This window comes from Semicossyphus pulcher, unplaced genomic scaffold, assembly GCF_022749685.1.
Source record: "Semicossyphus pulcher isolate SPU_LCO1_2020_fin unplaced genomic scaffold, fSemPul1.0.p SCAF_17, whole genome shotgun sequence".
NCBI lineage: Eukaryota > Metazoa > Chordata > Actinopteri > Labriformes > Labridae > Semicossyphus > Semicossyphus pulcher.
This window is the reverse complement of record NW_027211681.1, coordinates 6,584,718-6,606,151: the sequence shown is the minus strand read 5'-3', so window position 1 is coordinate 6,606,151 and position 21,434 is coordinate 6,584,718. Positions and strand designations below refer to the sequence as shown.

The 21,434-nt window shown below is 41.5% G+C and overlaps 2 protein-coding genes across 6 annotated transcripts; both read right to left on the bottom strand.

Annotated features, from left to right (window-relative positions):
• Positions 1 to 3,218: 3,218 nt before the first annotated feature.
• On the bottom strand, positions 3,219 to 9,997 carry LOC138594835 (WD40 repeat-containing protein SMU1-like). 5 transcript variants are annotated; one of them, XM_069666079.1, is made up of 13 exons: positions 9,972 to 9,997; positions 8,358 to 8,568; positions 8,124 to 8,276; positions 7,864 to 8,041; positions 7,641 to 7,659; positions 6,781 to 6,871; positions 6,172 to 6,291; positions 5,885 to 6,001; positions 5,661 to 5,788; positions 4,073 to 4,199; positions 3,822 to 3,977; positions 3,521 to 3,673; positions 3,219 to 3,369 (listed from the first exon to the last, which is right to left on the bottom strand). In XM_069666079.1, exons 1-13 carry the CDS (start codon positions 9,995 to 9,997, stop codon positions 3,271 to 3,273), a joined length of 1,578 nt encoding a protein of 525 aa, XP_069522180.1. In that variant the 3' UTR covers positions 3,219 to 3,270. The 5 variants fall into 5 exon arrangements, with proteins under 5 accessions (XP_069522180.1, XP_069522184.1, XP_069522179.1 ...); XM_069666083.1 differs by lacking the exon at positions 7,641 to 7,659 and adding an exon at positions 7,056 to 7,081 and having other exon boundaries at positions 6,781 to 6,873; positions 7,921 to 8,041; XM_069666078.1 differs by lacking the exon at positions 7,641 to 7,659 and having other exon boundaries at positions 6,781 to 6,941; positions 7,897 to 8,041.
• A 1,724-nt stretch (positions 9,998 to 11,721) lies between these two features.
• nol11 (nucleolar protein 11) lies at positions 11,722 to 20,176 on the bottom strand. Its single transcript, XM_069666096.1, has 18 exons — positions 20,030 to 20,176; positions 19,407 to 19,520; positions 18,886 to 18,942; positions 18,163 to 18,311; positions 17,881 to 17,938; positions 17,592 to 17,733; positions 17,165 to 17,371; positions 16,491 to 16,567; positions 15,926 to 16,049; positions 15,735 to 15,826; positions 15,101 to 15,166; positions 14,809 to 14,993; positions 14,437 to 14,562; positions 14,070 to 14,321; positions 13,827 to 13,905; positions 13,570 to 13,662; positions 12,435 to 12,542; positions 11,722 to 12,269 (listed from the first exon to the last, which is right to left on the bottom strand). The coding sequence occupies exons 1-18, from the start codon at positions 20,174 to 20,176 to the stop codon at positions 12,153 to 12,155; spliced, it is 2,193 nt and encodes a 730-aa protein (XP_069522197.1). The 3' UTR covers positions 11,722 to 12,152.
• Between the last annotated feature and the right edge of the window lie 1,258 nt (positions 20,177 to 21,434).

Here is a 21,434-nt window from a genome sequence, read left to right as displayed (position 1 = left end):
GCTCCGCTGATACTTCAAACATTGAAATGCAAGGTCATGCTATTCATGATATTCAGTATAACATCAAGACCCCAGGTGTGATATTTTTTTGCTCCACCAACTCAACTAGTTCTACAACTTGACTGAAACTGGACTTTCTCCTGCACTCTGTGTCGACAGGTTAGCAGCTGTTTTCTTATCATCTACAACCATCTTTAGGTTTCAATGTATCATCACCAGTGAAATAAGAGTCTGCTGTGTGATTCAGAGGTACCAGCTTCATCAATGTAGACATACACAGTCTGCTGTAAGGTTTATTAACAGTATTTGGAACACCTGGCTGAGGCAGAGTGAAAAGTCCCAGTGATGTTCTCTATATTGGCACTCATATAATGCCACTTATCCGATCAGATTACATGGTCAGAAGTAACTGTTGTATAATTTTGCCCAAGGATACTTCGACATGTAGACGGAAGTAGTGGGGGATCCAGCCACAGTCAACTGACTGAGTTGCTCTGAGCCACAGCCGTCCTAGACAATACCTTTTTTGTAAATGGTCTGCATTTTATTTTTTTACCAAGTATTGGTTTTCTTATGGGGGAAGAAATATTAATTTAATTCTAAAACAAAATGTATTATCATCTAGCTTTCATCCAAGTCCTAGGAAAAGCCCAGCTCTACACTAGAGCTAAAACAATTATTTTCGATTAACGAAAACTTTAAAGGGATCGCTTTGGTAATCAGGGAATCATTTCAGTTGTTTTTAAAATACAAATTGTGGATAATCTTTACTGTTTTCTCACAATATTATCCATCCATCCATCCATCCATCCATCATCTCACCCTGGACTGATCACCAGTTAATCACAGGGCTGACACACAACCTTGACACTCCTATAGAAACTTTAGAGTCACCATTTAACCTAACGAGCATGTTTTTGGACTGTGGGAGCAAGCCAGAGTACCCGAAGGGAACCAACGGATGCCTGGGGAGAACATGCAAACTCCACACAGAAAGGCCCACTTCGTCCCAACAGCGCTAACCACTGCACCACTGTGCAGTCCTCTTACAATATGATATTTTTGATAAATACTGGATTATTCCAGATAAATCAATAAGAAATAATTGTTAGAAAAAGCCTTGAACTCAAAACCACAAAATTCAAGACCATTAAATCAAAGCAATAACTGCAGAAGATAAATGATGAACAATGGTTGTCAATCATTTTGGACACTGATCCTGAATCCTGCAGAGACATCATGGCTTGACTAAACAAGCATGCCTGTTTACAAATAATTTCATAATTAAAAATACTTAACTTAAATCTGGCTTTATAACAACAGAAGAAAATGTATGTTGTCAATCCAAACTCACAAAAGAAACGTTTTTGACTTTTATTGATAATCATTTTCGACATATCTGACACCATTATATACATCATAATGAATATACAAAATATAGTGTAATGACTTCATACATGGAAACAATGATATATGTATGACAGCACTGAGATCTATGGTAGATGACACCATATACTGTAGTATAAATAATAAATACTGGTCGAGGCAGTAGCGCTGTTTCTTGCAGGCATACACTGATGCACAGGAATACAGGTTACAGTCAATTCAACAAACTGACAGTAATATGACAGCTTTAAATACATTATATACACACAGGAAGCTCCGTTGAGGTTCATCATTAGTCATCATGCATATTTATACATAGTATTAAAATTATTGTAGAGCCACACACAGACAGTGTACTGAGGTAGCATGCAGGGAACACAGAGGACAGAACAAGTCATTACATCTGAATCATTAATCGTTACAAAAGTATTATTAAAAAACAAAGCTGGCAAATCAAATACCTGATATTGTTTGTTTATGCCCAAACAAGAAGCACTTTTTTATTATAAATATTTTCACGACAGTTCACCATCATGCATTTTCATGTCTAATAAAGACAGAAGAGATGAAAATGGGGATTTAAACTGCACTGGTGAAGCTGGATCCATGAGGAAGTGTGTGGACGGGATGGAGGGCCGAGAGAGTGCTGCAACAGTTTATAAAGCAAAGACCTTAGAAATAAATCACCAAATAATGATATAAATATAAATGTAACAAATAAAAAATTTGTAACAAGTGACAAAAAATTATTATGAATTAAAACCAGATTAAATCAAGTATCCACGTTTTAAGTTCTAATAGATACTTATGCAGGAAAGATTATTTAAAGAGGGGGTATTATGCTGTTTCACATTTTAAGACATAAATCCTTTTGGGTGACGTTTCAAAGCTATAGGTATGTAAAAGTATGCTGAAAAAGTCTGCTGTGAACGCTTGCTTTCAGACAGACTATTCCAGACACTTCACTTTGTGATATCACAAAGTAGAGGAACTCTATATTTGGGCATCTGCCCAAGACACAGCAGAACTTCTTGCCCCTGGCACAGTTCAAGGACACGGCCACCCAGCGGCTCAGTCTGCCTTGGAAATTTTTTGTCACTCCACCACTTTGCTCAACGGCTCTGCTCGTCAAGTTGGCCAATCAGAAGAAAGTGGGCTTGTAGGGGCGGTTTCTTAAAGAGACAGAGATAACTAAATTGTTTCAGGCAGAGGCTGTATGAGGGCCCGCACAGAGCACCAGTGTGAGACGTTTTTTTTAAATTATGCTAAGCTACTCCACAGCTATCACAGAGTGAAATATGAAGATTCAAATTAGCATAATACCCCCCTTTAACCAACTTGCATTTACCCTTCATTGTTATTATTGTATCATTTTGCCACTATGGAGCAAAACGTTTCGCTTGCACTCACTATTGCTTGCACTTGATATTTTGAAATGATTGGCATGAAGTTACTGAAATTAATTTAAATACAAATTAACACCTGAGGTTGAAAGCTTATTAGTGACCTTGGAAACAGCATTTATGGTCCATTAAATTGTGTGGTAGCTTTTGTCAAGCCACGTGATCTTCTTTCTTTATTTGCCCTTTTTCATAGACCGCTATTCCCAACGTCAAAAGTTAATTTTGAACCTCATTGACTGGAACAAAAAAAGGCACACCTACAACTTCCTTTCAATCTGCTGATGAAGATCATGTGATATGATCAATGCTCCATAAGAGCTACTTAATAGACCTCATTGTGAAATTGTTCTCTCAGTGATCGGGTTTACTGATGGATAAATGTACCCATCATCTACCTTATTATTACACATAAATGAATGAGCTGCTCTATAACCCTGTGTAGCGCTCTCTGGGTCCTCCACATTACAATGCAGGCGACAGTTTAAGGTTTCCATAGCCTCAGAAGGCCGTCCTCGCTGTATGTGGCGAGCAGATTCTCATACGGGTGGTGAGTGATGCCGATCACATCTTTCTCGTGAACCTGTGGGTGCAGAGAACAAACATTCATAGTTTCCCATTAGCCTCGCTGTTAGCGCCAAAGAGGATTGCTTCACAGCAGCAGCGACAGAGTAATAAGCAGGTGAAGAAATAACTCTAAATAATAATGTGTGAACGTTAGAGCAAGAGCTTACAGTCAGCGTTTTCTTTAGCCTTCCTGTCATGTAGTTGAAGCAGTACAGCACCATGTCCTCTCCCACACAGTAAATCCACTCCCCGCGGGGTGACAGGGTGCAGCTAACAAAGTCGGCTCCCTCCTTTCTGTCCAAGGTGAAGGTCTTTACAGTCTGAGAGGAATAGAGGGAGACATTTAGCTTCTACAAAGATACGTGAAATACTAACACTTCGAAATTAATGACAGATATTTTTTAATTCATTCTACAGTTAGAGATCAGCCGCATGGCTCCACGTTCATATATGTCTGAGAGCTCTCACCTGACCGTGTATGTTGATGACGACCACCGTGTTGGAGTGGTTACAGATGACAAAGTGCTCTGGGTTTTGCGGGAGAGGAATCACGTTGTTGACGGGGACGTCTGAGGCCAGAGATTTGAATGTGTGGACGCATTCGCAGGACTTTGTGTTCCAAATCTGAAATATTCACAAGAAATAAATCTCTTAAATCTCCATAACAATACTGATGCATCACAGACATTAAATATGGTCATAAAACGTGCTCATTGTACCTTAACTGTGCCATCAGATGAGGCGCTGATGATGTGCGATCCGTCTTGAGAGAAAGAAGCATCATTTACAAACGATGAATGGCCGTTTAGCTCCTTTAGCGTCTTGCCTGACCTCAGTTCATGGATTCTAAAAAATTAAAAACATTTTCCAAACATTAACAATCATAGAAGATGTTTAAAATACTGAATCAAGTAAAAAAGAAAGCCGCTCTGATTCATGAACATATGCATCTTTATTCAACAAAAAGGGGAGAGCAGACAAAACGTGTTGCTCTGCTGGTTTATTTTTAGCTCCGGTGTGGATCGACTGTCTGCAGATTAGCTAAACCATGACAAAACGTCTAAAGCTCAGTGATTCGCTCCGTTTCTGGGAGGATGATTTTGCGTATGTAAACAATTCCGTCTCCCAGCTCGATGAATTGTAAGTAGAGAAACACGTTGCAGCTTTGTGCCTGAGCACATGGTCTCCGAGTTACACCCACACAGCACATGTGCTTCCACCACAGCAGAGAGGCTCAGCCCACACCCCCCTGCAGGCAGAAATAGATGTTCAACTCCTCAAGTCTGAAGACGGTTTGGTGCAAGTGTGTGTGTTTGAGAGAGCGAGAGAGAGAGGGGATGTGAAAAACAGACACCCTCGCCCAAGCTTGTTTACATTCAGATGCGCAACTCGTGTGCAACATGTGATATGCAAGGTGCCAACTGCTGCTGCTGTTTGACACAGAGATTTTTAAAGGCTTAATGAGCTTTTCTGTATCAAGAATTATACTAATATCCAACATTCAACAGTTATACAATGAAATTAAGTATTTATTACTAAATTACTTTTGGACTTAATCATTCATGGACGATTGGTTTAGCATGTTTTAAATAACCATTACAATGTAATCAGACATTTATCAGCCTGTTCAGTAAACCTGCTCCATTAATACCTTAAAAATGTAACCAAAAACAGACCAAGACCGATCTCTGCTGCTACTTTCATGGAGAGAAGATACCTGTAAAATGCACCTTAGATTTTTTGGGTCTTACGCTTATTAGTTTAACCGAGACAAAATATTACTACTCGAAATGTGCTCTGCCAAAGCGTTAAGAAAACAAGGGGTTACACAGAGAATTTTCATTGCCAAGCTAAGGGAGAAAATAATAGTCTTGGATCATCTACTCTTCTATTTGTCACATCTGTTGTCATTTGTGTGGCTTGTTGAGGCAGCATTTTGCTCATCCAACGTGGGATGCAAAAAGAGTTCACTGCCGTCCGCTTCACTCACATTCATGTGCGCGCCTTTGAAACATTTGTGAATCATGTCTGAGGTCAGTGAGAGCTCTCACTTCCTCCCACAGCAGACAAACAAAGATTTGCTTGGCTGCAGAAATTTAAAAAAAGGATAGCATCATGCTTTTTCTGTTTGTTTGTTTACCTTTTAAACTATTGGTATTGTTCTCTATTGGTTTATATGAGTTTTAGTTAGTATCCGGGTGTCTGCCATGCGGCTATGTTTAAAGAGGTCAATATTGGGTAACAACATCTGCAGCAGTCTGCAGTGTGTCCTCCGTGCACAGAGAGTATGATAGCGTCACATCCCACCTGATGGTCGGGTTAAAGGAGGCGCTCAGGATCTGGTTGTTGTCCTTGGAGAAGCTCAGACAGGTGACACCTTTGTTGTGGGCGTGCTCAAACCTGCGCAGACACAAGCCGCTCTGGATCTTCCACACCTTCACACAGACATTTTTGGGAGAGAAGAAGTTAGTAATGAGACACTTTAAATGCAGCTGAAAACACTCTAGTGAGACACTATTATAAGATCTAACCTTTATTTTGCCATTCTGAGCTCCAGTTGCTAGAAGATCTGTGTCCTGACTGAAGCACATACACAGCACAGCGTCGTCCATCATCATGAAGCTGTCTTGGGCCTGATACTTCAGATCCTGTTTCAATCATAACACACACACACGAAGAAGAGGAAAACAATGAAAAAAGAGGGCTACATAATACTTTAGAGAAATGTTTCCACAATGATCTAAAGTAAAGTAAAAATTAAAATGTATAAATAAAAACTATAAGAAGTCTCATTGTTAAGTGTTAATATGAAACTTACTTTACTAATTTTTCCCGTGGTGTAGTTCCAGACCTCGATGAATCCGTCCACCGATCCAGTAAACAGGTACTTGCCATCAGGAGAGAAACGTGCACACTCCACATGAGACCGTCGTCCAAACTGCAGGTTTAAACAACACAGTAACACCTTATTAACATATTTTTTTTAACACGTTCGCCCACGAAACATGCTCACCTATGTTTGTTATCTGCCTGAGATCCAGACTACTCTAATAAACGTGAGGTTAATATCAGACACCTCAGGGGAGGCTTCATGTTTTCTGCCATGCTGCAGTCTGAAGGTGTGTGGGCTGACTGTTCCCTCTTATCACCTTGGGCAGAGAAGAGCAAGGACAAGCAACTCATGCAGCTCCATCTGCCAGTGATGAAAGCGCAGCCAGCGACTGAGACAAGCGCCTTCAGGAGGGTGAAGCAATTAGTTTTGTGCTTGTGTGTGTGCATGTGTCTGTGGGGGTGTGGACCATCTACATTTGGAAGTGACTCATCCATAATAAAAGGAAAGGCTTACTGACTGTAAATGCAATGTTTACAACTATACAACATCATTTTTGGTAAGTATTGTATAGTGCGTGTAGAATGCGTGCTCTACCTTGATGTGTCGGTACAGCTGGGTGGGAAAGCTCTCCTTCTCCGTCTGTCTGTCTTTGCTGCCGTACGAGTCGAGGGTGGAGTCGGGGGAGCTGTCCGGAGACTGCTGCAGCCTCATAGTCTGTGAGGAACAGGCATGACAGGAAACGTGAAAAGGTGCTGCTATTTTACTCTGTCGATGATAACATTGCAGCAAAATCAAGAATGCAGAGAGATGCTGTTCCATTGTGCAGTGCATGATGGGAATGATGGAACGACAAAAACAGAGGTAGCTATTAATCCAGGGTTAATTTGTATTTTTACTCGCATCTTGACGAGTTTCATGTTTGCATGAAAGCTTTATTAGTTTGTGCAGTTATATCCTTCATAATACATTTAGATGAAGATAAATGTAGCATCTCTTACTCTGTCATTCTCAGAGTCAAAAGGAAAGTTAGATTCAGGGGGAAAAACATCCTTTCTCATTATTTTTGAAGAGTTTAACACCGAGCTAACCAGCTTCTTCAGGGCTGTGCTGCTGTGCAGGTTTGGTGCAGATTTACAGCAAATTTTATTTTCAATTATTATTTTTTTTGGCCTTTGCCTTTAATGTGTAGGACAGCTGAAGATACACTGGAAATGTGAGGAGTAGAGAGTGGGGGGTGACATGCACCAAATGATCGGCAGACCGGAGTTGATCCTGCGATCAGTGCGCGAGGACTGTAGCCTCTGCACATGTGGTGCCTGCTCTATAAACTGAGCTAAACCTGCGACCCATTACAGCAAGTTTGAACTTTTTAACTAAAAGAATGTGTGAATTTAAGTTAATTTCAATCTGTTAGCATGTCACAAATATTAAGACATGAATACATTAAGATAAACAGTTGGTGGTCCTTATATTCTCCAGCCACAATCCTTTAAGAGGAAGGAGATCTGAAGGAGAATTGCTTTTGCGGTTTAATGTACGACATCATCACTTATAGGAAGTAGCTGATTGAAAAACTATGTTCTTTAAAAACAAGTAATCAACGTGTGAATATATGTGGGCGGTAATAAAGCATTAAAATAGAGGAAAAATAGTTCAGAGAGTGCTTCATTGATTGACTGGCTTCTCTTGTCATATAATTAGCTCGAGTACTGAGGGAGATATTGATCACGATACTCACACCAACTTCATCCAGGAGCCCCACCAGGCGTGAAGGAGGCACCACGCTGACTTCCCTCGACAGAGCCTCGGCAATGGCTCTGCGCCGCTTCTCCTTGCTGCTGCCTTTGGGGTACGCCTGCAGTGACAGAGAGAGGACGTTATTTTATAAACATGCAGCGACAAATTTCATTTTTAAGGTGTTTTTTCTTTAGTCTTACCTCCCGAGGGTCAAAGTAGGAGCTTGTGAGCAGGTTTTCCAGGTGGAGGAACCTCTCCGGCTGCGTCTGCTTCAACATGATCATGGGGTCGGTTTGTCTGAGGAGCGAGCGGGCTGCACCCACTTCCCTCATTTCAATCAGCTCCATCACGACCTGTCGAAGAGATCCGCCTTCATCAGATAATTCCAAAGATTAAAGCCGAGAAAAGAATCAGCTGATCGATGGGAAGCTCACCTGCTCATAAAGGTCGATCAGTGTGTTGTCGGGTAACTTGAGGGACTCGATGGCCAGCAGGACCGAGTCCCAGTGACCGCTCTTTATATCTGCGATGAAGCTGTCGATACTTTCCACCGTGTTCAGAGAGACGGTGGTCTCCTCCTGCAGGGTGGTCAGGGTTCGGTACAGGTTGTTCTCCTTCAGGTACTGCATTATCAGGCGGATCACGCTGGAAGAGAAAGGGTCATGTTACCACAACATGATGACAGATACACCGACTCACAGAGCGTGTAGGACTGCAGCATTAGGGTTGTTTATATGAGAGTTCAATAAAAAGGTGTGGTTTGGGTTCAGGATTCGGTCCCACCAAAGACTTTCTCTGCGATTCTGTACTGGTGCATGATGGGTTGTTTTTAATCTGTTAGAGGGAGGTGTCATTCTTTATCACTTCTGTCACACTCTGGAGAAGTGAACACTGAAACCCTGTTTTATTCTCAGATGCTTTCACACATTTGGTGATAGATCGCCTGACTCAACAACTGTCAAAAGAAAAATGTGTGAGCTGTTCCTGTCAATACAAGACATCAGCGTGGATGCGTCTTCACGTGGAGTTCCGTCCCACTTAAGAGCCATCTGCTGAGCATTTTCACAGCTCTCGGTCCGTCCCATCCTCCCCGCTGCTGTTGTCACTTCATCAGCATCACGCTGCAGGAACTTTAATGCTCCTTCACGTGCACTTTTTGTGCAGACACATGGGTCAGTGGCATCATCTACTGATGCACTACGACAGTTTTAGGCGAAATTAGGCGAAATCAAAATATAGACTTTGAATTTGAAAACAGTGCGTACCCCATCCTCACGTTTGCCTGCAGTGAGTCTAAAAAGCTTATCAATAAAAACACCCCTCAAAAAACGCAAAAAAGCACTCCCACATTTTGCAAGGGGGAGGAGAGCCTATTAGTTCAACAGGCACATGTGGATGAAACGCACACGATGTACTGTGTCTGGACCCGCCCCTCTCTCAGCATACCCAAGGACATCAGAATAAATGTCTCAAAGTGGCAATTTAAACAGCCTGGCAGACTATAAAAATAAGCAATATATTCAGACCACTATAAACAGTTTACTAATAATGAAACAGAGAATCTGTACTTATAATGAAAAAGAGAATCTGTGACTGGATGGGAGGTTCCACTAACGGCACATGGCTGCACAAACTGTGCGCAGACAAAAACAACACCGTCATAGAAAAAGACAGAAGTAAAGGCTACCTTTAGCTTCGTTAGTCACAGTTTATGTCTTTATTTAAACATTAACACACACATTTCACATCCTCAGTTATCATTTCACATTGCATTAGAAGAATAAGCTTTGAAAAAAGATGCAAACATTGCAGCAAAAATCCCCCAAATAATGTTAGTTAAAAAAAACAGTAGTACATGTTTCAGTTTGATGCGTAATTTAAAACTAACAGACCCAGACGCCTTAGTAATATTAAAGAGAAGCTTATGTTTTCTTTTTAAATAGTCCCACAGGTAGTGTTACTGTAATTAATATGCTGTTATTATCACTAAACTATCCCTTAAAACTCTCTTATTTAATAAGAAACCCCCAAAAGGAAAGCGCACTTACTCCGAGGGCTCCATCTCTGCTGCCATGGTGCTGATGTTGTCTCTTGCAGGTGCTGCACTGGACTGACGGATCCGCGGCTCTGCTCGAGCTCTTCGCTCGCTATAGCCACGTGAAAGCAGTCTGCTCGGGACCACCCACTACACGTGCTTCTCTTGTGTCTTCTCGGTTTTTTTTGCGGCGGGCAGCAGTCCCAAACCCTGTGACTGCCGCTGCCATACAAAAGTCTTGGCGCTGACGTCACTGACGCATGCCGATGTACAGAAGAAGAAACATTTTGTGGGCACGTTGTGTGCAGGAGACGCAGCTGCAGTCAGACACGACAACAGCAGCATCAGCAGCACGGACAGACCCTCGTGGCTCAGAGCGTGTTTTTTAAGCCTTGCATTGTGCAGGAGTTTAAACATCGCTGTGAACGTCCTCTGTAACGGAAAATCACCTCAGTGCTCATCAATATGCAGAAACAGAGCTGGGTGCGTCTGTGCCTTGTTATCCCCCCCCCCCCCCCCAACTTAATCCCCGCATACATGGTGATTACAGCCCTCACTGTCCCTGTAATTACACGTTCTAATGCAGAGTTTAATGCTGCTGTAGTGGGCTGTGAGTGTTAATCATCATTGCCACTTAAGTGAGAGTGTTTATTGAATCTGCCCGCCTCCGCCTGTAGGCCCACACCAGCAAACAGACCTGTTGGTAAACAGGAGCCTCGTTGATTCTTAACACGGGTTTCATATCAATTCTGTGGCGTTGTTTCTGTAGAGGAGAACTGCAGTCTAACAAAATACGTATAATCAGACCAGGGAGGATGCCAAGCAGGTACACAAATATATACTTAATGGCAATAAAAAAGTACAGTGCAATGTCTAACTTTCAATCTGTGATACGTCTTGCTGTATTGGTCAGTTGTGTGTGGCTCTTTCGTATAGTGGCATTAGTTAGCTGCAGCGTTAAACTCGGCTTTCTTTTTACTGAAATTAGACAGGGCTTAGCCTACTTGGCGTCATGTACAGTAAGTTATCAGTTCTACCCACAGACCATATAGGTAGTAATGCCCCTAAATGACGCCTTATAGGATCCTTGAGTCAGCAATCACTGTGGATCACCTCTCAAAGGCGTGCAACAAAGCACGATGCGGAAATCTACCACAATTTGGATGTGGTTTTCATGTTGCCTAAGAAACATCTAGTTAATTCCTTAAAGTTATGACAAATATCAAGAGAGTTCAACAGGAAGGACGCCGGCCTTTTTAGAACACGACGTCTTTCATTCTCTAAAACAATCCCTTAAGCACATTGGTCAGGACTTATGCATAAAATCATTGCAGAATTACAGATAAATCTCACTGAAAGGCGTTTTTGCTTTCAATTGACTATCTTACCAACGAGGCGATGCTGCGATGGACTAGGGATCCATAGGGGTCTCGCGCAGGTTGGAATCCTGCCGATAAAATGACGTACATTTTTATGGGATGGCGATATAACACGCGTTACAGCGCGGGACATTAAGTGCTAACAACCACCAGCTAACTATCCCTGGCAAAGTTTGCCTAAGCAACAATTTTAATACATCTCCTCTGCTAAGAAGGCAGCAACAGCTTGTGGCTTAACTTATTTTCCTGTGTAGCACTTGAAGAGTCTAGGCACAGTCCTAATAACAAAGTAGTGTAGTATTAATAACACCTGGACCGTTTATTATCCACACAGTAAACGTGTTAAAAAACCAAAAGCAAAACAAATCAAACATGAAGTTTTAGAATTGTTATATATTTGTATTCAACATAAAAAGCTCTCCTGTAGAATACACAATACAAAGTCACAGCTGAAAGATTTACAAATATTCAGTTGTGTAATGACACATACAAAAAACAAAGCAGTTCACTCTCACGTCTTATTAACCCACATTTAACCAGCATAAGGATGGACTGTTAATCTATCATGCAAACCGTAACATCTGAATGGCATATTTTCCTCAGCTTGAACATTTTAAGTGTGACTCAGTGGCATCTATAACTTCTTCTCTGCCTAAACAACCAGAAGAACTATTGTGTTATGACACCTGCATCTGGAGTTCTGATGGCTAGCATCCATGCCAAAAAGCACTAGTGATGTCAATCAACATTGAAGCCACTGCATGAAGGAGACTTACGCTTTATGATTTATTAAAAGTATACACATGGTAGATATTTTAAAACAGCTCAATGACTTCAATTGAGTATTGTCCGATGTCCGTCTTCTTCCCCTTCATCTTATTGAGCTCCTGGAGGCTGCCCTCGATCTTTCCAAGCTCAGAAACCAGTCTCACCTGAGGACACAAGAAGGTATCTCAGCTCAAGTCCTATGCCAAATATTTTTGTTTCTGCATGTGATCTTTTATTGTGTTCATGTTATGGATTGCTATTTGTGTGTCATGCTAAATTGCAAGAATATGTACCACTAAGTAAGGGAAAAGGTGAAGCCTGTTTGTTACCTGAGACTTAACAAAACGGTGGAGGTTCAGCAGTAAGCCTTTGGCCTCTGGAGTCATCACTAGCACCGTGAAATGCGCGTCCAACAGCAAGCATACCCAATCCATGATCTACAATCAAATGCAAAGGAAAACAGTAAGGTAAGACTCTTTAGAATTCTTTGTATCATAATGCAAGAGCCTTTACATGCTCGTTACATATTAAGTGAGGGTTGTAAAAGTGTAGGATCTAAAGGTTTGTCCCCCATCTCTTTATCTGCCTATTTGTCAGCAATGTATTTTTTCTGCCTCCAGGCCTTTTCACTTGATTTGTCCTGGAGTTGTCACAATACCAGAATTTTAAAGTTGGATATGATACCAGTAAAAAACACAGTGCTGGTACAGAAAGAAAGTTACTACACCCATACCAGCTCTTTTGACATCCTGTTAATAGTAATGATAGGCTTAATGGGCAGGATTTTCCACATTAAATTACCCTCTTAATCATCACTCATATTCCAGTAGAAGTGTGAGGTGCTATCTGTATCTGCAGAGGACCTGCCATTTGTCTGTGTTTCTATTATTCTGCTGTTTTTGGGACATTTCTGGACGTCCATCGCTGGGCAGTGGTATGGAGCTCAGCCAGCAGTCCGCAGGTTGGGGCTAAATGAAAACGTGTTGCCGAGGTGACATGGCTGTCTCTGCTCTCTGTCTGCAAAAGACACTATTGTAACTTTTGTATCTTTATGAGACGTGAAAGGGACTTTCAAAATGGACAAAATGTCTTAATTTGCAGTTCTGTGAAGGAGAACAAGTCTGCTGTGTTGTTGCTGTATAAGAGCTCCAGGTGTGACGCAGGGCGGAGCAGACAGAGATACACAGTCGGCAGGATGAAGCACGACTTTGGCCTACAAAAACAAAAATCCAGTACCTTCCTGCGGGGTTGTATGGAGGTGTGTAGCTGTGAAACAATCAACCACTGCTGCGCTCTCCCTTTTTCTCACGGCAGCTTTGGGTTGAAAATTTTGAATGTAGATCTATTGTTTTTTAAAGCTTTGTAAAAAGATTGTATCGTTTTAAAACACGTGGGATCGATCAGTAGCAAACATTTTGACAACCCTGTAGCAGACAGCAGGTGCACTGATACAGTGATACAGACCTGAGCTAGACTTGGTGATCGTAATCCATGCCTCTGTGGGAAAGCATCTTGGGAATATCTCAGGTAAAGGTACTGCAGGTACTGGAGGAAAAGCTGATTGCATAAGAAAGGAATAAAAAAAGTAAACACAGATTTTTATAAGCATTGATGTTGTAAAATATGCAATAGGTATGCTACTTGTTATTCCTGGAATATGAATGACTGTTACCTGTATTATTTTAGATACAGGGAACAAAGTAGAAGTAGATTTTACTCACAACAACATGCTGGGAAGAGAGATCTTTTAGGTGTGGAAGAAGGAAAGTGTCGCTGTACGCTGTCAGCAGGACCTCATTTCTATGGAGCTAGAGTTAAGATCAATTCAAACCATAAAACAGAGATAGTAAATATGCTGTCAACCTGTGACAAAAGGCGTGTTATTGATGCACAAGATGTGGGGAAAATGAGGAAAGAATATGTTGGTCATTATGCGTGTGATTGACTCTGCACTGGGAGGATACAGTAGGGCAGCCTTGTGTAATCCCACTGGACAGATCTGTTCTGGTGGAGTTGAGGTCTTCTCCTTATCTTCTGCTGTGGTGTTTACGACAGCGCCTCCTCCGCCAAGGGCGTCCGAGCGCTCCTTGTCGCCGGAGGTGGGGCTGAAACCGTTCTGCAAGCCAACCGGGCCACGCTCCCCCGCCATCAGGGTTTCCATGAAGGAGACGCTGTCGGGCTCCAGGCTCACTTTATCAGCATCGACGTCTGGCATACTGCAAAATGAAGGAAGAAAAATGTGCTGTTATTTTCCAGGTTGATAATCAGATCAGCTATGTGCAGATAGAAAATTGATTCCTTTGGCGAGTTTTTTCACTTTATCATTTGTACCTGATAAAGGCCTTAAGACAGGCACAGGTGACTGCTTCTGGGATGTCAGGGAAGAACTGCAAGCAGAGCTGACACAGAAAGTAGTCCTTCTTCTCCAGGGCCAGAAGCACCAGGTCAGGACACACACTGATGAAGGTAAGGATGGTAAAAATATGGTATGATCAATTAAAACAAATTTTCTGCATCTTTTTGTCAATGATAATGTTTGCTTTCAAATGCAGGTTCTGGCATTGATATGATTATTAAAGAACAGAAATAAATGATTCAGACTGAGGACTGATTAAATAGTCCGATGGTTCATGTTTTTATCTTTCAGTTAATATTCCTTTAAAGAAATAACCTGTTCTGATACTACTGCGGGGCCTTACTGACCTGTGGCACAGGGACCGAGTGTGCACTAGCTGTGCCAGGGTGCTAGAGCTGTAAAAAGCTGGTTCAGCCAGGCTGCGGGACACAAGGGTTGATGCCAGTTGCCCCACTGAGGGCTGCAGGTCCTGGACGTCTGACCTGGAAACGAGCCCGTCCACCTCTTTCTGGACTTCTTCTACTGATGCTGTCTGCATGAGAGCATTGAAAATATTTGTTATTTTATTATACATAACTTACTATACTTATTATAGTAAGTATAATATGTATGTAGAGCCAGGAAAGATCAAACTTTTACCTTGATGAGCTCCAGAACTTGGTCGATTGTTAAACTAGGAGCTGATTGGCTCTTGCGGGTTGTTCTCTGGGGAGAAAAAGAGAACAATCAAACAATAGACAATCACACTAATAGGACCATAACAAAGCCATTTCTCCTCAGGTGGCACTACCCTCAGAAAAACAGAGACGTTTAAATACTCTGCAAAACAAAGAATTTCTGATTTGCAAAAATTGTGTCACATTTCTTACGCTTTTCGGGTTCTCCTGCAGGTGCATGTTTTTCCAGCAATTTCAGAAGTTGGGATGAAATGTCTGATGAGATAGACTTCTTAGCTACTAATTTAGGCTGTCGTTATAGATTCATCGACATGTAAAACAAATTGAAAAATACAGTACAGTAGCACTGTTGTATTATGAATGTCCTCCTTCCCGCTTTAGAGAGAGAAGCCTGGGTGGAGTTTAAGCTGAAACTACTGTAAAACACGATTTCACATGGAGGTACAGCTGTGCTTATTAGTACCATGAATATGTTTTGTTTATATACTGTTGGTCTGTGACACACTGTAGGCCAGTTTGTGTGGGATGAACCAGCAAGTCAGGCAGCTGCCGTCTTTCTATTCGTCAAAAAAACTCAACACAGATATCCAACATACTGTTTTCCTGGTCTCCACTGTCCTGGAGGCCTGAGCTTTCTCTCCATGCAGAATGTTATTCCATGATGGTACAGAAGCTGGAGCTTTGGACTCTGCAGAAAAAATAAGAAAAATCAATGTATGGAGTGAGTACGTTTAATTAGTCATTTGCATGTACGCACTCGCAGTAATACAAGTTTGTTCTATCTCACCTTCACTCTTGGCCTGCTTTAGTTTTCCAAGCGCAGAGGCCAGGGACGATCTGGGACACTCGTATGGAATAACGGACAGGGTTTTCCCATGTGGAATGAATAACTTGTTGGAATAACTCCAAAGCTAGATCAGAAAAGAAAAGGGGAAATTATCCCAAACTGGAATTAATGCTAGAAGAGGCAGTGATAATACAGACAGCAGAACTGCTCTTTTTATGTGTTATGTGTTCGTGTGTTAAGTTTGTAAACTGCCATAAAGTTGTGATGAGGGACAGTCGGCCCCGTCACAGTGGAGAGCAGACGCAATGCTATACCAAAGTCATACAGTCCTCCATCAGCACCCAGCAGCTGGGAGGACAGGGAACCTTGGCCTGCAGTAACAATGAGAGAAACCTCAGTGGGGGTGGGGTCATGTATCTTTCTAACCTGGGCTTTAAGGGCCTGCTGCTGGCACGGCTAAAATTCAATAGCAGTGTTCTTTGTCATACGCGGATAATCAAACAGTGACGTTAAAAAGAAGAAGTTTTGTGGGTTCTTTGAATTTAATACACCAAAGCATTCCTACCTGCCCGTAGATTTTACCCGCCATCTCTTTTCCTGCCTGAAGCGTCTGGAAATTGGTATTCCAGATGCAGAGGAAGTCTGAAAAGAGCCATTCGAGAAGCACAGACACACACTCACATGAGATACTGGAGTCACAAAGGATGAAGTCACTATCCTATTACACTTAAGAAAGGGACTACATGTCAAAAATAATAATAATAAGCTTTGATTGCACGATCAAAGGCTGGAGTAGTCTTGCAATAACATTAAGCGATATTGACAAGCATGCAGGTCAGTCAGTCATTGGACTAAAAAAAAAAGAAAATGAAAAAGCACCATAACCTTGAACCAAAAGACTTGTAATGATCTGATGCTGATGTCAACATTTTGGCAATATAAATAAGGCAGGTAAGGCTTTTCAATTAACAGCATCAGCCCCAAATAAATGTTACTTCCAATATGACAGGCCAATGAGATGAGGCTATAATTATTCTCAGGTAGATACACTCAGTTGAAGAGCTTTTCTAGTTCTTGCTCACTGTACATTTGAAAAGCATTAAATATCTTGTCTGAATCCCACAACAGGAGAGACTTTGCATTACTTGGGAACAATGGGTGCATTTATCAGCATTGGCATAATTTCCTAAAATCAGTTTAAAAATATGATCATCTGTGTTATTAAACATTAACATGTACCTTTACCAGCTCCGGCAGAAGGATGTGGAACCCCTACGACAGCTACGTGGGCTTCATCCAGCACCAGGGCTGATGCTGCCTCCAGCAGGCCCTCACCGACAGGAAGACCCAGCAGCAGGCTGCGGGGCAGCGGGAGAGCCTGGGCCCCCTCCTCAGTCCCCAGGCCCCTTACAGAAACTACACTCTGGTACACATGACCGTTAGGGTCTGGATGACAGGAAAATGACAAAAGGTAAAAATATTATTGAGGGAAAAGTAGAGTGCTAAGAGCAACCATCTTTCTCTTTATATAAATAGCTCCCCCTTGTGGCTGTTAGCAGGCATGCCACTTCTGCAGAAAATAAACACACCGTTGCCTGTCCACAAGATAAGCCTGCGCAGTCAGAAGCTGACACTAAAAATATGTTGACAGGAAACTCAGGCTTACAGAGATAAAGCAGGCGGATGTGTTTGTCGCTGTAGGATGCTGAGAAGCTGAGCGGGGACAGACCAGGCTCCTCTCTCTCCAGCCGGTACCTCTGTAGGGTGTTGGGATTCAGTCTCTGCAGGTACAGGAAATTATCTCCTTTCTGTGGAAAGACATTGACACCCAATAAAGTCAAAAAAGGCCTTTAAACACATGCACATGTGAAAGGAGAAAACAAGGACAGACAGAATTCGTTATTGTAAGTTTGGTGTCTTTTGCCACGAACTACAGACATGAAAGTGAATTTTACCTGTTCAGTTGTAAAGATGACAAACTGCTGTGTCTCTGCTACTATGTTGGTGCTCCACCTAAAGACAAAAAGAAGAATCATCAACACACTATAAGAGACAGCAGGTCGGACTGCAGGTCAGCAGGTTATTTCAATGTCTGCAATCACATTGTTTGTATTATTTTTTTGCTTTGTCTACAAATATTGGAGATGAATCCTTAAAGCACATATCAACTCATGACGGGCGGATTCAGTTCCTTGCCTTTGCTGGGGATTGCAAGACAAAGGAGCAGCGATACGTACCTAATGATCTCTTCTTGAGCAAGGACTTCCTCTATGGGCTGCTGGGGAGCAGAAAGGAGAGAGTCCAAGAGCCTTACAGCTCCCCTTTGGAACAAGACCACCGGCTCCCCTCCAGGTACAGAGTGGACCCTCCAGACATCTGATGACACCTGCAGTGAACAAGTACAGGAATTAGGAAGGACAACTCCATCGGAAAAGGTGGGTGTAATTAAATAATAGAGACCACAGCCATTAAATAAGAAAAGGGAAATTGCTAAAATATAAAATTGCTGCACATGTTCTCCCTGTAGTAGTATTACTAGCCCTATTAAAATAGCCCTTGTACGGCCCTATTGATTTTAGCTTAATTAAAAAGGAGCGCCAACTTCCAGGTGACCACAAGTCATCTCATCAAATATCTTTTTAATGGACTAGTAGGAAAATACTCTGTTTCATATAGTAATCTAAGAATATACCTGTCACATGCACACGATTTCAGCAGTGGAGAGGGAAAAAAACTCAGATTAGAAGGTTATGTATGTCATATCTAACTGACTGATTCATCAAGTTGCATCCCTCTCTATGAGAGCTGTATTTTCCCCATGACTTTGTGTTGCATGGAAATAGCATAAACATTTCTCCCTTTAGATGTGATCACACAAGACAGCGTACAAATTGTTTCAAGCCTACCCAGACCCTAAAGGCAGCATTAGAAGAGATCTGAATAACCATGTTCACACTTACAGTTGCTTTGAAGGTCTTCTCTAAGAGTATGTCTTCTTCCTTCCAAATTCTGATCACCTTAAATACAAAACACAGACAACACAGAAAGACATTATGTTTTGACACTGTCTGGAATATATTTCTCAAAAGTTAGATTATAGAAGGGTTCATTTTTCAAGGACCACATATATTAGTGAGGTGAAAGACATGAAATAGCTGTAACTGACAATGAGTAATCATATGGACAAGGCCAATTTGACATTGTCTAAGGTAAACTAGTTACACAACAGGGTGGGAGAAGATACAATAATCATTTGTTGATCCCCAGGGGGGAATTCGGGAATGAGGTCTTCCAGGGGAAACCTTATTTGACTCAGTGGAAATGGAAAGTAACTCCCTTGGTATAGTTTGTGAACTGATGGGTTCATTTTTGTACAATTTTAAACTGACAGTGAGTATGTAGGGCTTCATACAGATCAGTTTTAACCAAAGTAAGCACCAGAATACCTCTCATAAAGACTTGTGTATTACTAAAAGCCTACCTTGCTATCTGAGACTGTCACATACTCCTTGGTCTCTGTGTTGTAGACTGCTGGACAGGTCAAAGCCTGTCCTTGTTTCACAGTCCAGCTGCTCAGTGGCTTCTGGTCTGAAACCTGTCAAAACCACAGAAACACAAACAGGACAACCAATGAATAACATTCATAAGTAGAAATCACAACATTAAAAAGTTTTACTTCACCTATATCCACACTGATATTTCAGACCATCTATCCGTCACAAAAAATAGAGGGTCTAGAAACAATCCAGGTCTGAAAAGTTTACATTTACAGCAAATTAACATTATAATCGATGTAGCAACACAAGCACGCATTAACTAGCAAAATTCCTGTGTCTTGTTTTGGATATAGCCACCGTTAGCTAACATTTACTTGTTTTGGTAGACTGGCGACATGTTTGCGTACATCTATGCGACACCTATGTAAGATTTCCACTGGAAATTAGTCAAAACAATATCACAGCAAGCTGTGGTGTCTGTCTTATCTTGTATGTTCTGGTGGTTTATGTCAGTGATGCTACAGACAGCCGAGGATGCCAACACGAGTTATGCAGGTTAGCTAGCCCAGGTCAGGAGGTACTCCTAAAATGAAGCGTTAAACGTTACCTTATACAACGTGACAGATCTGGTGGAGTCGGTGACGACGACATGGTCACTGTCTCTCTCCTCTTCGATCCCTTGAATTCCTGAATTTGACTGATTTTGAGCTGGAACAAGTCCGCACAACGTGTATCCCTCATACAGCGCGGCCATGCTGGACGAGAAGAAAGTAGAACTCGGATCTCGCGAGAAAACACGTGGGTTTGTCAGCTGCCGCTGAAACCACGAGACCGTTTGCTGCTGCACCCCGTGGATCAACATAAGATTCGCTGTTACTTTCTGACTTTACTGACTTGTCTGTAATACTGCAGACCTGTCTGTAATAATAATACAGCCATGCCATCGATGTATTAAGGTAAGTTGAGGTATTTAGGTTGTTAAAATGACCTTACTACATGAATACATGATTTAAGTAACATTTCCCTTCAGTCATCCATATCTTATCGACACATTTAAAAAAAAAAAAACTACATATACAAAAAACGTACATAAAATAGAGAACAGGTTATGAAGTAATTAAATCAGGAAAATCAGGCCAACCTAACCAAACCTAGAGCATAACTCAAAACTGTTGTCTTGCAGTGTTCTCATTCCCCAGTAGCTGTTTTAACATATCCAAAAAGCTGCTATGGCTATAAGTTACTGAGCATTCAATTCATAATCCTTCAAAGCATGTACAATGTCTAATTCTCCTAGATATTGTGTCATTGGTCATGTTTTTGTTCACTTGGTAGCAGTCTATAGAAACATGCAGAAAAGACATATGCTTTTAAATAGACTTGGAATAAAGCCAAATCATTTTACTTGTGCAGCACTCTTTATGTTTTGCAAAGTGGTGGTCAATGTAGAAAGGAAGAAGAAGAAGAGTGTGTTTGCTATTTGCCAGCAAATGTGATACTAAGTCCATACTTAATTCTTCACATTCCAAAATTACATGTGAGTGTGATGACAGAACACGACAAGGCCTCATAACTTCCCTTTGACTGAACTCAACAACCCATCATGTATTGTATTTGGCTTCTTTTATGTAAATTAAAGTTAATAATTTTTTTTGGCTATTTTGTTTATGCCTTTATTTCAGAGGGAGGACAGTGGATAGTGGTGGAAAATGGGGGGACAGAGAGTGAGAATGACACGCGGCCACTGCATCAAGGACTATAGCCTCTGGACATGGTCACTGATTTAACCGCTGAGCCAAACCAGCACCTCTTTTATGTGGATTTGACTTTAATTAATCACACATTAATTATCAACAGAATAAAACTTTATTCATCAATGGCTAAGTCAGACAAAATCATGTCTGAAATTTGAATTTTTGGAAACTGTTACAAAAAAGCAGAAGGACAGTTTGAGTGAGATGATATTCTTTAATTTCAGAGACCAGAGCACAACATCAACTATTTCATTTCGC

Coding starts and splice junctions, on each gene's coding strand:
- LOC138594835 (XM_069666078.1), bottom strand. CDS start 9,997: ATGGCAGCAGAGATGGAGCCCTCGGA. Junction 5,789..5,884: donor CTCAGAATGGCAAAATAAAG/GTTAGATCTTAT, acceptor GTCTGTGTGAAG/GTGTGGAAGATCCAGAGCGG. Junction 3,674..3,821: donor TCATCAACATACACGGTCAG/GTGAGAGCTCTC, acceptor TATTCCTCTCAG/ACTGTAAAGACCTTCACCTT.
- nol11 (XM_069666096.1), bottom strand. CDS start 20,176: ATGGCCGCGCTGTATGAGGGATACACGTTGTGCGGACTTGTTCCAGCT. Junction 17,939..18,162: donor GCTCAAGAAGAGATCATTAG/GTACGTATCGCT, acceptor TTTTGTCTTTAG/GTGGAGCACCAACATAGTAG. Junction 15,827..15,925: donor AAAGCAGGCCAAGAGTGAAG/GTGAGATAGAAC, acceptor TTTTTTCTGCAG/AGTCCAAAGCTCCAGCTTCT.